This window comes from Raphanus sativus, chromosome 6 (genome assembly GCF_000801105.2).
Source record: "Raphanus sativus cultivar WK10039 chromosome 6, ASM80110v3, whole genome shotgun sequence".
Lineage (NCBI taxonomy): Eukaryota > Viridiplantae > Streptophyta > Magnoliopsida > Brassicales > Brassicaceae > Raphanus > Raphanus sativus.
The window spans coordinates 39,548,653-39,565,292 of record NC_079516.1 but is presented as its reverse complement, the minus strand read 5'-3'; the positions used below and the strand labels follow the sequence as shown (position 1 = coordinate 39,565,292).

At 33.9% G+C, this 16,640-nt stretch overlaps 1 protein-coding gene across 1 annotated transcript; it reads left to right on the top strand.

Moving 5' to 3' along the window:
• Positions 1-2,617: 2,617 nt before the first annotated feature.
• Positions 2,618-3,589, top strand: LOC108810490 (RPW8-like protein 3). The gene is given in 3 exon segments (XM_018582600.2): positions 2,618-2,933; positions 2,936-3,083; positions 3,183-3,589. Coding segments are annotated over 3 exon segments (630 nt in total). The 5' UTR covers positions 2,618-2,788; the 3' UTR covers positions 3,520-3,589.
• The last annotated feature ends 13,051 nt before the right edge of the window (positions 3,590-16,640 follow it).

Sequence of the window (16,640 nt, the reverse complement as noted above, 5' to 3'; positions counted from 1 at the left end):
AGAACATAAATAATCTAGTAACAGCAAACCAGTCAAAATACAAATTGCTCTCATATAAGTATATCATTTAAAGTAAAAAAAGGAAAACCTAAAACAAAATCAATTCTCCAACCTATATACATATATAGACTAAAGCTTTATGATAAACTTTCAAGGGTCAATTTGCTTAATATTCATAGCAGCACCATATATGAAGAATATAGCCATGCATGAAAAACTGTGTCAATTTGATACAAAAATAGCCAACGCTCTCCTTCCCTACGAGTAAAAGATAATTAACACAACACTCGATATCATACTATACTATATTTGTCTAATATATAGTACAGAACAATTATTTTATAATACCAACCATTATAAAGAGGATGAAGAAAATAAAAAGGTTGAAAAAATGAAAGGTTTGTAGAGAGTACACTATACCCTAAACCTAAACTATATACCTTAAACCCAAAACCGAAACTCAAACCATATACACTGAACCCTAAACCCAAACCATATACCCTAAACCTAAACCCTAAACCCAAACCATATACCCAAATACTAAACCCTAAACCCAAACCATATACCCTAGACCCAAATCCTAAACCTTAAACCCAAACCCTAAATCCAAATCATATACCCTAAACCCAAACCATAAACCATAAACCATAAATCCAAACTCTGAACCCTAAACCCAAACCATATACCCTAAACCCAAACTCTAAACCCAAACCATATACCCAAACCATATACTTTAAACCCAAACCCTAATCCTAAACCTAAATCCTAAACCCAAACCTTTATCCATTTCGTGACTATACTATACATATTATGGTATGGAATACTCGACACTCCCACAAACTTTGTATATATGAAATTCTCTAAAATTTTCTTAGAGAGAGAGATGATGAGTGGCGACAGTGTAACTAATCAAGTAGTGAGTAAGAAGAATCAAGAGGCAGAAAAAAAATTATCATACTATACTGTAATTTAAAATAGTATGGATTCAAAATTGCGATTATGAAATATTATATAAAATTTATAAAATATATGTTTGTTTTGAAATTTTTTAAACATATTATGTGTAGAAAAAAAAGATTTGTTTTTATCATATAAACAACAAAATTGTACAATTGTTTTTACAGAAATTGAAACTAATTAAGAATTGAAGGGGAAACCATATTTATAAAAAAAAAAAAAAACCCCATTCAAGGGCAATATAGCAAATATTTCACAAATATCATAGCCTATGATTTGCTATGTACATATGTTTCATTTAAATCCTACAATGTATATGTGATCAAATTTCCCATCTTTCAATTCTTGGTTTCAGAAAACCGGGGTTACGGTTTTTAGTCTTATCTTTTTACTATTTTAATTTATTCTAAGCTTTTAAAACATTTCATATTGACAAAAGTAATTAAGAAGTATATAACCAATCAAAATAAAATTTATTTTCATATAATTTTAATTAAAAATGTAAAAAGCTAATTTTAAAAACATTTTTTTCATACATGCCTATAAAGCTTCCAAAAATAATCTTTTAATCCGCGATTTCAGAAACATGATCGACAATTGTTTCAATTGATTCCATATGTTGATGTGAGCTTCAAATATATGTAATCTTGTTATTAGATAATCTTCTTTTACCTATGCAGAAATATTGTGATACTTTTTTTATAAAGATCTCACAGATACTTTAGGAAAAAATGATTTAATGAAATGAGACACAGTTAGCAGTGGTGCACACTGCACAGGGTTACACCAACAACAACCACATAAAGTAGGGAGGAGGCAACACATAGCACACTATATCGAATGAGACAATGGTGTTTTGCAGATGGGTATGGAAGAATAAGAACTTATGTTTATGAATTGGTTGGGTATTATAATATATTAAAATAATTCGAAAGATTGTTGGGAGCAAGAAATACAAGAAGATGTTTTTTTTTTCATTTTTACATGTGAAAACCGAAACTTTTATTTGGACGATGAAAATTATGAAAAATCTCAACAATTTCATGTGACTTTTACAATATTGGTCTCAAATTGCCAAAGGTGGTTTCAAAACATAAAGAATAACTAGAAAATATACAAAGACTGAAAGAGAGTTTCAAAACTTTTGAGATAAACCATGTATCCAAAACTCCAAACACAAGAACATATAATCTCGTATGTGGTGTGAGGAATCAACTACATTGCTTTGTCAATATAGGCACGGAATTAATCCCCATTTTGATTACTAGAGCTTGAATAGAGTAATGACAAAAGAAAAACTAAACTACCTTTGTCATCTTTATTATGCTAATGTTGTTACTATTTTCTTATATAAGAGAAACCAAATTTATAATAACATATATTATGTGATGCAGTGAAGAAAAATTTAAAAGCTCATTTATGACCAATAAATTGTATAAAATGTACCAATAGCGATTAAACAAAGAGAATTGGTATTTAGCAATATAGATTAAACAAAGAGAATTAGTATGTAACAATATGGATTAAACAAAGAGAATTAGTGTTGTTTTGAATATAATTTTCTAAAATATAAGCTTTTTGTATGTTTGTTAGAGCAAGTCAACAACTTATTCTAAATACAAAGTCAATCATTGAGATTGATTATCCTCTCTTCTGCAGAACTAAATAATTACAACTTGCATATATATCCAGTTCACTCCTTTCACCTAGGAGTCGACCAATACTAAGTCAATGTCAGTATTGTCTCTTATCCTCATATATATGGTTCTTCCAACACAACTCGTTTTATCAACACAAAGAAAAGTCTTCTCTCCTTATTATTCTCAAGAAAATGCCGATTGGTGAGCTTGTGGCAGGGGCTGCTCTTGGACTTACTCTCCAAGTGCTTCACGAAGCCATCAAAAAAGCAAAAGGTAGATCTATTACCACAAAATGTATCTTGGACCGTCTTGATTCTACAATCTCCATGATCACTCCGTGGTGAATCAAGTCGATAAGCTCAGCGAAAGAGTAGAAGATTCTCAAAGGAAAGTCATCGAAGAACTCAAGCATCTCCTTGAAAAGGCCGTTCTTCTTGTTGAGGCTTATGCAGAACTCAGGCGCAGAAACCTACTCAAGAAGTTTAGGTTTGTAGTTTATATATAATACATGAAATGTGTGATAGTCTTTATGATTTCTTAGAAAAAAAAATGTTGGTTTATAATATATATGTTGTTGATCTCTAGGTACAAGAGTAGAATCAAAGAGTTAGAAGCTTCATTAAGGTGGATGGTAGATGTGGACGTTCAAGTCAACCAATGGCTAGATATCAAAGAACTCACGACCAAGATGTCCGAAATGAACACTAAACTCGAACAAATCACGTGCCAACCAACGAATTGTGATTGTTTCAAGACCAATCAAAGCATATCACAAAGTAGTAATCAAACTACAACAGGCAGATCGTCAGGGGAAAATAAAGAAAGCCCGAGTGAGGGATCTGAACCAAGGATTGATATACACCTTCGATGGAGTTCAAGAAACGGAACCAAAGATCATGAGATCCGATTCATGGTCAAGTGATGTCTTAAGCAACAAGTAAAATGAATGTTCAATTAAGAAATATGATTTTTTTTGTTGTTTGGTTTTAAAATGAGATCATATACAAAAAAAATATAGAATTCATTTCTTTTCTCATAATGTTAATTGTATTATAAAAGAGAAATTCCCAAGATATCTGTATTTAGTTTATTTTCACCAAAAAGATCTCAAAGAAAAAAACTGATCAAAAGAGTTTCACTAAAGAATAAATATACACTCCTCCGGTTAACTATATACTTAATGTTTAGAGTTAAGGGGTAGAATTTTTGGACAAGATTTAAACTTTTTAAAAATAAATAAATAAATATTACAAATTTCAAAATAAAACTTTTTAAAATAGTTTCAAAAAGCATTTTCAAAATTTTAAAAAAGAATTTGGAAAAAGGTTTTGAAAATATTATAAAAAGTTTGAATTTGAAACATATGATTAAAAACTATATAAAATTATTTTTATTATTATTAAAACTATTTATTTATATTTCTATATCTATAAAGCAAGTGGTAGAATGGTTTCTTGCCTCTTTAATGAAATTTCTTTTGATCATTTTACTCTTTGAAATTCTTGGTGACAAAAACTTAAAATGAAGCTATTTGAAAGAATTTCCATTATAAAATATATCGATAATATTGATAAATGAGAAATTTATCTTCTCTACTAAAAGAGAAATACATTTTTGTCTACTATAAAAACATTTCATAAATTACATCTATTTTATTTTTTATATTAATTTATTAAATATATAATATTTTAAAAAATTATGAACAATTATATGAATATCAATACTCACTTTGTCCGAATAAACATATATAATCACTCGTTTCAAAAGAGCCACCTTTTAGATTTTTTTTTACTTTCAGTGATATACTTTTACAATTTCAATGTATTAATGATGTAAATTTAAAAATATATATATATAATTATGGTTATTTAAATTCCATTAGTTAAAAGTTATGAAGAATAGTTACTTACAAAAATAGTGTACTAGTAATCAAAATTTCATATGTTTTTTTACTTTCAGTGATATGCTTTTACAATTTCAATGTATTAATGATGTGGAAGAAGTTTCTGAAATATAGATCCTTTGCAGAAGTGATTAAGTGAATACGAAGGTGGACATTAACAATGGTGCAACCTCATTGTTTTGGTTTGATGTATGATGGTCTTCTTCTTTCTTTTTTTCTGAAACACAATTTGATGTATGGTCTCTTTTGGGGAAAATGTTGGGGTTCCTTTTAATGCGACGGTTGAAAACTTAGTTTAGTTATAAAGGAGAATATGCGATTCGTATAGACTGAGCTTCAGCTCCAAACATGCATGTCAAAATACGCGACATATGTATCCAATGGTGAATTGGCATAAAGGGATTTGGTTCCCATCGAGCCATTCCAAAATATTCAGTGCTGTCACGGATTGTTTGCAGCCCATGATCGATTATCTAGTGGAGACATAAATCTAAGATGGAACTCAAATGCAGATGAAAAGTGTATGCTATGTAACGCTCACATCGAAAAAGAGACCATCTATTCCCCTCATCTCCTTTTACATTGGGAAGGTCTAACTTCAGAGTTTCTGGGCACAAGTTATTCGAAAGAGTGGAGTAGCATCCTAGAGTTGATCGTTGGCTTCGCAAAGGGTAAAACTCCCCTCTTCTTACTCCGCTAAGGTGTTTCAAACTATCATTTATTTCATATATAAGGTGGGAGAGAAATAGAAGAACAAAACTTAGCTTCACCCCCTAAGGTGAATCTCTACATTCACCCACCAATAGGAATTAGTTAGTTGAGATTTGATATCTCTTAAAAAAGGAAATCAAGTAATAAGAATTTAATGAAATAAAATTATGTTTTTAGATAAATAAAAAAATAGTAGCAATTATAAAAAATACATTTTTTTAATATTGATAAATTCGTCAGAAAATACTAAACCCTAAACCCTAAATTCTAAATACTAAACTCTAAACCCTTAGGGAAAGCCTGAACCCTTGGGAAAATACTAAATCCTAAACCCTAAATTCTAAATACTAAACCCTAAACCTTTAGGGAAAGCCTGAACCCTTGGGCAAATCTTATACCCTAAATCGTTAATTTTAAACCCTAAACTCTTAATCATAAATCATAATTTTAAACCCTAAATTCTAAACACGAAACCCTAAACCCTAAACTCTTTGACAAATATTAAATCATAAACTCTTAATCCTAAACCATAAACCATTTTAGAATTTAGGATTTAGGTTTAGTATTAGGAGTTATGATTTCGGGTTTATGGATTAGGATTTAGTTTATGATTTAAAGTTTGGTTTAAATTTAAGGGTTTAGGGTATAAGATTTGCCCAAGGGTTCATGCTTTTCCCAAGGGTTTAGGGTTTAGTATTTAAAATTTAAGGTTCAGGGTTTAGAATTTAGGGTTTAGGGTTTAGTATTTTCTGATGGATTTATCAATATTAAAAGATATATATTTTTATAATTGCTACTATTTTTTATTTATCTAAAACCATAATTTTATTTCATTAAATTCTTATTACTTGGTTTCCTTTTTTAAAAGATATCAAATCTCAATTAACTAATTCCTATTGGTGGGTGAATGTAGAGGTTCACCTTAGGGGGTGAAGCTAAGTTTTGTTCGAAATAGAAGGCGACATGGTGAGACCAGCATGGGGTCATTGCAAACTTTTTTAAAAAACAAGGCAGTCACTGTAAAAATATAAATTGAGGTGAATAATTATTTTGCATTCATTAAAAAAAAGGTGAGAGGGCAGTAGTAGTGAGGTGTAACTCGATTTCTCTACGAAAGAGCTCGTCCAAGTGCATGAGTTGAAAAGATTCTCAATACATCGGTCCATGTGTTCCGTTTATTCGACGGAGACAAATGGACAATCCAAGTTTGGGGAGATGTGATCCATCTGGTGCAAACCGGTTTCTAGCAATCCGGTTTTAGTGGTGACAGAACCTCTTGTTAGATAGATTCAAACACTTTTTCCACTGAGATTTTCTGTAATTTAAGCTTTACTCCGCTACTTAGCTACTTTCGCAATTTGGCCCCCATAACTTTGAGGATTGGTAAAGTAAATTGCTATCAGTTTTCGTGCAGTCAAAGGTTATATGGCCTACTAATTAGTAATTAATTACATAGAATCCAACGCCTCTGCTAAACTACAAAATAAAAAGGTAAATTTCTAGTAAAGAAACCAATTTTAGTTTTCAAGAATGCTTCTGCCGATCAATTTGGACTTCTGATCACTAATTAAAAATGCTTACCAGAATAATAGTCGATTACCTCAGTGGTTGGCCGTAAACCGATCAATAAGACCGACTGATTAAGCATATTATAAATGGCTGGCTGACTTTTTTTTTTTTTTTGCAACAGAAAAATACAGTTGAAGACTATGATTTTATATAAATATTTGTACGTAAATATTGAAAATAATCAGTATTGGAAATGAGATTAGGTTATAAAGGGGGACCAAATCGTGTTGCCCCAAATATCTCACTACTATTTCTGTGATACAGTGTTGGAGTTTGAGAATAGAAACATTGAACAATGAAGTGTTTAGTAACTTGACTGAACTCTAAACTAAAACTAGCTAACCTTTTCAATAAGAACATTGGGATCATGCCACTCTTCTTGGAGATTGAGAAAGGAGTTATTGTATTTGCATTATTACCTCCCTTGAGCAACTTTAATTGTGGCGCCATCACAATCGAAAAGGAAAAGGAAGAAAGGTACGTTCAGTCCATTTGACCAGAGGCCAGAGCTCTCTCTCTCATTTTGGCGGCAATGGGTAAGGGCTAAAACGGCAAAAACATAATAAATAGGTGAACAAAGTAGAGATGTGCTATTTTCCTTAAGATCCATGATTGTCATCATTAGGACTTTAGGAGTCTTGAGTATAGGTGTTGTTGCTTTCTTTCGTCGGATTTAGTCTATAAAGACATACTCATCGAGTTCTCGAATTTGTAGTTTCTTTAAACTAAATAATAGTGGTAATGTATAAATTGTGGCTAATACAATTATTCACCGGTCTTTTTAGTGACTTAGATTTTTTTTTAAAATTATAGATTAATTTATCTATTATGCATTTATGTGAAACTCATAGTGGCGCGGCGCAGTAGAAATTGCGCCTACTGCAATTATTCACTAGTTAACAAACAAAATAATTTTGCCAGCAATTTTTTAAATATGTTAAGTTCAACTTATCATACATTCATATATATGTAGTATATTACGTGTATTAATGGTGTAAACGATGTTGGATCATGTTCGAGAGTATCGATCTTATAAATCAAATGAGAGGCAATGTTTTTGGAAAGAAAAAGACATTTACTGAATATTTTTAGTGTTGAAAAAGAAAAAATATAAAAAAGAAGAAATATAAGAGCAAACAAAATAAAGAAGAAAATGTAAGAGCTGATAGGAAACGTGGAATAAGAGAAAAATAAGATTCTGAATGTTGTTGGTGGTTCGAGGAAAACGCAGGGCGGAACTATTTCACGATTCAAATACAAATTTGCTATTGAGAGCATTTCCGGTGTTGCGACTTTATATTTTTCTCTAAAATAAAAATTTCTGTTATAGAGGTATATTTGTTCTGGTGTATGTATTTGTAATAAAAAAAATTATTTTAAAAGAAAATATAAATGAATGTTATTTATTGTCTCTATATTTAGAGATAGAAATAACATATCTTTATATTGTGTTCTATAACAGAGAAATACTATTATACATACATACATTGAAGCAAATTCATCTCTATATTTTTATATTTTCAAAAAAAAATATAGAAACAGAAATAAAAGTGGATTGAAGATGGTGTAATTAATTTGTATAGACAAAGCAATATTGTTTTTTTTTAAAGAGTAGTATGGGATTATTTTGTTCATAAACCACATCTACAAATAAAAATAGTTTAATATAGTGTGATTTATTATTTTATTGTGTTATTTTTATTGTTTTTAATTATTAAGAGTGAAGAACCATACAAATAAAACAAGAAATATTTTATATATAGTATATGCTTCAAATTTAAATTTAAATGTGTATTTATTAAGCCCTTTGTCAAAAAAAAGAGAGTACTTTTATTTGTCAAATAAGTTATACCTAATTCGTTTGTTCTAATATCATTCAATACACTGTTACCATTTTAAATTTATTTTGAATTGTTTATTTTAAGCACACTACAATTATTCTGCAATATACATTTTTTATATAAACTACAGTTAAATAGTATCACACAATATCTAATTCACTTGTTTCGGACAGTTCGATTTGCTGTTACGATTCAAAGCTTAAAGGGTGACCATATTTATCATTGCCGAGCACCATGCGATAAATCATAATTTATATGTCACTTTACATATAATTTCCCTGCACTACATATCATAAGATATTCGAAGTTGACTTTGGAAACTTTAGTGGAATAACGACTAGATTTATTGGATTATCCCGTCTTTTAAGGAGGCACAAAATTATATAAAAGTTGAAAGTCCATTCATTTGGATCTTGTCAATAGTTTTTGTTCTCCCTTTTTTATCTCTTTTTTAATCTCTTATTTTATCTTATATTACATAATAAATGATGTTTTAAAAGATTTTTTTGTTGTTACTAATGTATAATTTTTGATATTTCTATGTTAATTTTAATTTTATCAAAAACTGTTTAACCAATTAAATTATATATCTTTATTTATAGTTAGTTATTAGGAAAAAAGGTAGTTTTTAATCTCTATGCTTTTCTCCAAATCATCATGTATAATAAAAGAGAGGGTATATTATTGTATATCATATGAACGATTTTGAATTAAAATAAATGAATGAGAGTTTTCTAAGATGTTTAGCCTCGTGCCGATGATTAGTCTCCTTGTCTATGTGATTTGCTCACGTATATTACACACAACGTGTTATATATATATTTTTTTTTTGACAAAAGGCTTAACGTGTTATATTTTTTCATCCTAATCTTTGGTCAAAGATAGTTAATTAATTAATCAAGACTTTTAGATACACGTCTACACATTGTAATGCTATATTTGTATACACTAATCCCCCGTAAAAGTGAAAGTACAACATTTTGTTTTTGAGAGAAAAACTTGTAAAAATATATCTAACCGATTTTGGCCGCATTTTAATTTATTTATAATTTGGTTTTAGCAAGTAGTGTCTTTAATAGCAGGCATACACACTGTTTTGAGAACATAAACAAAATCCCAAGAGCTCAAACTGAAACTAATAACAATAAAATCCTGATTATAAATCTATAAATAGTACTATTTAACCAAAAAAATCTATAAATAGCAAATTTATCTTTTTATTCTCGGTTTGATAAGGGTTTTAACTGGATGGGAGAGAAACAAAATTATATATCTAAACAGGTTACAAAATGATGCCTGATTTCAAAAGAGGACACAATATCATCGAACATTTGACAGAGGCATTATTAACAGTTTATTTTCCTTTAGCAGTTGAATCATCTTGGGTTCCTTCAAGGGGGGAGTAGAGGAAACAGTTTTTCTGGATGTGGCCCAACTCATGGCAGTGAGCACAGGTGGGAGGGATCCAGAGGTAGTCAACGAGGACTTCAACCACTTCGCCACTTTGTCTTTCAAACTCAACAACTCTTGGAAGAGGCTTGGTAAGATCAACTTCCACTTTTACATGAGACAAAGTGAGACTGACTAGGTTCTTAGTGAAGTCATCAGTCTCTTTAGGCTCTCCTACCAACCCAGCAACAAGGCTAAGCCCTTTTTGGTGTCAAAAGAAGCGGAAAGCAGCATTTGAAAGGTACTAAGAGTGGAGTCAAAGAGATCTATGTACCTGTTTCGAAACAGTCGATGGTTTCTCCCCCCTCCCCGGTGGCTTCCTCTTCTGCTTTTTTGGAAGTGGAACCTTCCCCAGCTCTCCCCCTTCATCCTATTCAAACCCCTCCCCTCCCTCCTTACCTAAAAATCCCTCATTACCTAAAAATCCCTCCTCTTCTGCTAAACCTCCACCCCATCTCCCCTTATCAGCTTTTTCTACGCCATCAAAAACCATTAAACCCTCTCTCAAACGAGCCAGGTCCTCCCCATCCTTATCCCCTCCCTCTCACTTAACCGATTTGAATCCCCCTCCAACTCCCCAGCCTCCTTTAGCCTCAAACTCCTCTTGTTTCACCCTTGGCCCCTTCCCTCCTTCAATTTTTGACCCCCCTCCTGCTGACCCGTCCCTTTCTTCTAACCCTTTCCAAGTTTTAAACTCTCTTTTGTCTGATTGCTCCGGCTCTCTACAACCTGTAGAAGGCCAAATTTTCCACTCTTAAATGAGTGTTAAACTATTTTTTTGGAATGTCCGTGGTCTAAATGACCCGGTCAAACATCGGAGTTTTATTTTTTTGGCTCAATAGCCATAAACCCTTTTTCGGAGCCCTTTTGGAAACACATATTAAAGAACTATCTCTAGCCCCCCCTTATGTCTACTCTATGTAATGGTTGGAAGTTTACCTCAAACCACCAGTGTGATGAAGATGGTCGGATAATACTCATCTGGAAGGACCCCCTGAAACTGCGAGTGCTCTCTCAATCTAGTCAAGCAATCACATGCGAGATCATGATCCCTGGCCATCAAACATTTATCTATACTGCGATCTATGCATCTAACCTTGCTGAGGAGCAAAATTATCTGTGGGTTGAGCTCTTGCAACTCCACTCTACTCTCTCCCTAGATGTAACTCCTTGGATGATTGGAGGAGATTTAAACCAGATTCTTTTTGGCTCTGAGCACTTCGCTTCAGCTGACAACATAAACTATTCTCAGATGTATCAGTTCAGAGATTGCCTTCATCAAATGGGTATTTTTGATCTGAGATATGTTGGACCTCATCATACCTGGACAAACAAGCAAGATGACTCTCCTGTGGCAAAAAAGCTTGATCGACAGCTCATAAACAGTCCCATAATCCCAGCCTTCCCCCACGCTACAACATCATTCCTCCTCCCCCCCCCTCTTCTCAGACCATTGCCCCTGTCTTGTGGACCTTGCCTTTCAACTGCCCAAAGCCGGTACCTTCCCCTTCCGCTTCCTAAACTATCTAACCAAACATCCAAACTTCACCGAGGTGGTTTCAGATGCATGGTTTCAGGCTGGAAGTGCTGCTACGACTCTCACGAGACTTTGCTGGAAACTGAAATGCATCAAGAGTTCACTAAAAACTTTAAATAGAGAGAATTTTTCAAACATACAGGAAAGAGTAAGAGAGACTAACAATTTGCTACAACTTGCGCATGTACAAGCACTGGATAACCCTTCCCCACAATCCTTTCTTGAAGAAAAGCTACTGCATGACAAATGGAATTTTTTGAGACTTATAGAAGAGAGCTACTTCCGTCAAAAATCACGAATCAACTGGTTGCAAGAAGGAGATCTTAATACTACTTACTTTCATCAGGTGTGCCAGGCCAGAGCTTGCTTTAATGCCATCAGGTCCTTCCTATTAGACTTAGGAGTTGCAATTACTGATCCAATGGAGATGAGCATCCACGCGGTGGGACACTTCAAGTCTGTCCTTGGTCCAGAGTTTCTTCCTCCAGCCACCCTCCGCTCTTATCCAGCTTGGTTCAGTGGCCTCTGTCGGTTCTCATGTTCCCTGCAACAACAAACCGCCATGTTAGCTCTGCCAACAAGTGATGAGATTACAAAACGATTCTTCAAACTAAACCCTAACAAGGCTCCAGGGCCTGACGGATTAACATCTGGATTTTATAAGGCTTCATGGAGTTTTATTGGGGATGAAGTAATCAACTCGATACATCATTTTTTCTACTCTGCTTTCCTTCCATCGACTACTAACTCTACAATTTTAGCACTGGTGCCCAAGTTCACAGGAGCTTCTCGGATTGTTGATTACAGGCCTATAACATGTCTAAATACCATCTACAAGGTGATTTCCAGACTTCTAGTAGCGCGCCTAAAGCCTATTCTATCAGATCTTATTGTACCGAATCAGACAGCTTTTGTGAAGGGTAGGTTGCTACTTGAAAACACTGTCCTAGCGAGCGAGTTAGTACATGGGTACCATCGTGACAAGGGAAAGAAGAAGGTTACCCTAAAGGTGGACATCTCCAAAGCGTTTGATACATTGTCATGGGATTTCCTCTTCTCTTGTTTGGAAGGCTTGAATCTCCCTCCCCTCTACATCAGTTGGCTCAGAGCCTGCATCTGCACCACAAACTTCACGTTAGGATACAATGGGACTGTCAATGGCTATTTCAAGGGTCGAAGGGGATTGAGACAAGGAGACCCCTTGTCCCCCTATCTCTTTGTCATAGCAATGAACTGCCTCTCGTTAATGCTCAACAGAATGGTTTCGGAAAGGAACAGGGAGTATCACCATAATTGCAGGAAGATCAAGCTCACTCACCTATCTTTTGCTGATGATTTGTTGATCTTCATTGAAGGCTCCATTGACTCTGTCCAGTCGGTCCTCCAAGTGCTTCATGAGTTTGAGCTCCGCTCGGGATTGGCCGTGAGCTATCAAAAGACAAGTTTCTTTGCATCAGGTCTCTCGGACCCAGAAATAGCAGCAATACAAGTTTCGACAGGGATGAAGTGTGGCTCCTTACCTGTGAAGTACCTCGGGGTTCCACTCTGCACGAAGAAGCTAACTCTTGCCAACTGCGAGCCTCTACTTCAACAAGTCAAAGCAAGGTTTGCTTCCTGGTCTGCAAAAGCATTGTCGTTTGCAGGGAGATTACTATTGATCAAAACAGTTATCTCCGGAATAACGACCTTCTGGTGCTCCTCCTTCATCCTGCCAAAAGCATGTGTAAACAAGATAAATTCCCTCTGTGGGTTATTCTTATGGACAGGTAAGAGTGAGGGACATCACTCCGCTAGGGTAGCATGGGACACGGTAACGCTTACTAAGGAACAAGGAGGGTTGGGAGTAAAAGACTTACTTATTTGGAATCGTGCTTGCTCTTTGAAACTAGTGTGGCTTCTCTTCTTTCGTCCTTCATCAGTGTGGGCTGCTTACTTCAAAGAGGTCATATTAAAAGGCAACTTTAGCAACTTCTGGACAATCAAAGTAAGCACCTCACACTCATGGCTGGTAAATAAACTCATCAAAACAAGAGATCTTTGTTACCCTCTGATCAAGCGTCGGCTCGGTAATGGGAACTCCACGTCCTTCTGGTTCGATAACTGGTCTCCCTATGGTAACCTAAACTCTTTCCTCAACGGTGAAGTCTCGCGACTTGGCATCAGGAAAACAGCAACTGTGGCCTCTCTCTTTACTAATGGTAGCTGGTTACTTCCTCCTGCTAGAACAGAAAACCAATTAGCGGTTCAGATACATCTCACCACTATCTCCCTAATCGACTGCGAGGACACATTCGAGTGGGAGATAAATGGAATTATCTCTGATAACTTCTCTACTGGATCGGTCTATACTTACCTCAAAGGAGAGGTTCCGACTGTCGCTTGGTCTTCTGTAGTGTGGAGTTCCTATGGCATCCCAAGGCATAACTTTCTTGCTTGGCTGGTTGTCTTGAACAGATGCCCAACGAGGGATCGTCTGATAGGTTGGGGGCTACAAGTTGATCCGCTTTGTCCGCTCTGCAATGCTCTCCCGGAGTCGCGCAACCATCTTTTCTTCGAGTGTGTGTTTAGCTTCCAAATCTGGTCGGCCATGGCTTCTAGATGTGGTCTGCATGCGAGACCAAACTGGGATGAAACTCTGATACAACTACAAATTGCGGGCCGGAACAAAAACTTGCAAAAGCTCCTGCTTTTGGCTTGGAAAGCGGCGATATACTACACCTGGAGAGAACGAAACCAACGGATCCATCAGCAGACTTTCCAATCGGTTGATACCATCATCTCACAACTGGACAGGCAACTCAGGAATCAAATTCAAAGCTTCAGACAGATTAGACCTCGACAATCTTCTCTCCTGATGCAATTCTGGTTAACAAATGGCTGACTCTCTCTCTTCTCTGTCACGCCAATCTTGCTTTATCTTCATCGATCATCATCATCACTCTATCGGTGTTCAACTTCCAATCACACTGGGCCATGGGCCTCTTTAGTTCTTGACATATGTGATTTTTTAAGCTGCTGGGCCAGTCCCTAACAAAACTAAAGCCATTTGGGGTTGTTTGTATTTTTATTTCTTTTCCTGTTTTTAATATGAAGGCCATTTACAAAAAAAAAAAAATATCATCGAACATATCATATAAATTTGGCAAAAAAACATATCATATAGGAATACATGCATAATGAATATAATGAATATGTTTACCACTACGTGTGCATGCAACTTGAAAATTTAGTAATGCGAATATAAGTGGGTAGAAAATGATAGCAAGCTGCAAAATTTGAATTGGCTTCTCAATGTGTCGGGTGCAACAAGCAAATTAAGCAAAGTTTCATTTCATCATGACTGATCTCATACAAACATGTAAATATAACATAATCATTATTCTTTAATAAGTTTCACTCTCACGTTGTATTTTTTGGGTTTTATAGTGTTTTTTAATTACATTAAACCTTAAACTTCTGAATCATAAGTTTCCGCCTCCGCGTAGGTGAGATCGTTTAAATTGTCAAATTCTACTAGTAGTGGTTTACAAAAAAAAAAAAAAAAAAAATCTACTAGTAGCAGTTATATATTTTAATTTGCTACTGTGTTACGTGAGAAGCTAAGCATGTTTGACCCTAATTACTAACGTGTGTTATGACGAGCTAGGGACCGAGAATTAAATAATATAAGCTCTTATAATGACGAATTGACGATTATACCCTTTAGAACGTAAGTTTCTTTATATCGAAGAAGTATCGCAGATAGTCCCCACCACAATATCCAAATGCCTATAGCGTAAATTAAGGGAAGGAACAAACCTACTTCAATAGTTGTATTTACCATCCTATTCTATTAAATTCGTAGTTATTAATTACTTTCTCTCTTTTTATAATATAGATGTTTTAAACATTAAATTTTCATTACACTATTATCAGTTAAAAAATTATCAAAATAGTAGCTTAAATAAATTATGTACTAATAATTAAAATTTAATATGCTTTTTAAATTTATGAAAATTCTGCAAATATACTATTCAGAATTAAGAAATAATTAGTTATTATTGTTATTTAACGCGCTGGAATGGAACCACCACCGTCACTTTAGTGGGTCCCAGTTTACCCACCACCTCTCTTTGCCGGCCTTACGTCGATCTCCGATTATTATTACATCACATTTTCCTACACCTCTCTCTCTCCTCATTTCTAATTTATGTCATCGAATACAAAATTATTACTGTTCGGATAATAAAAATATTTAGAGTTTTATAAACTCAGTGCTTTGGGATTACTGTATTAGCTGACAAATTCGTTGTTAATTCTGACAAAACATTCATATCACACAGGCAATAAGGTTATAGAAGAGTATTATTAATTGCTCTGTACTTTATCAAGATTTTAAGCATATACATAAGTTGTACTTGCAAATGGTTTTTAATAGGGTGAATCAGAAGATATGTCGAGTTGTTTGTACTATAGTAATGCTAATGTATCATCCCACATATTCAAACCACCTGATTATATACATGTGAACTGGTGTTAAAAAAATGTTAGTTTAATGTGTTACATTTTTTGTTTGAATTGGTTGGTTAGGATACAACAATGTGTTTCAATTTTTGTCTAGGCATTTTTTTTTGTATTTCTAATCAAAAATTTATCTACTTAAAATCAAAATGTACTCATCATATTAGATGTGCTAAAACTGAAAGGAATACTTTTGAAAAAAAAAAGAACAACATAAATACAAAAGAAACTAACATTTGTTCAGCGATCCAAAAAAACCTAAGTAGCTCAGATGAAGTTTATAAAAAAATGCGGATTTGAGTTTTGTGCACATTCAAGAGTTGGCAGGATTTTAAATGCATCTATATATTATGTGTATAAATAGTAATACAATAGCCTGTCAAAGTCTATTAAATTGTCCAATTAATTATTGTATTCCCAAATAATATTTAAAAAATAGTAGTTAATGAAGTTAGTTAGACATTATTTTCTTGATTGGGATAATACCAAAATCCATTACAGAACACACACAAAAAATAACATTACACATCGCC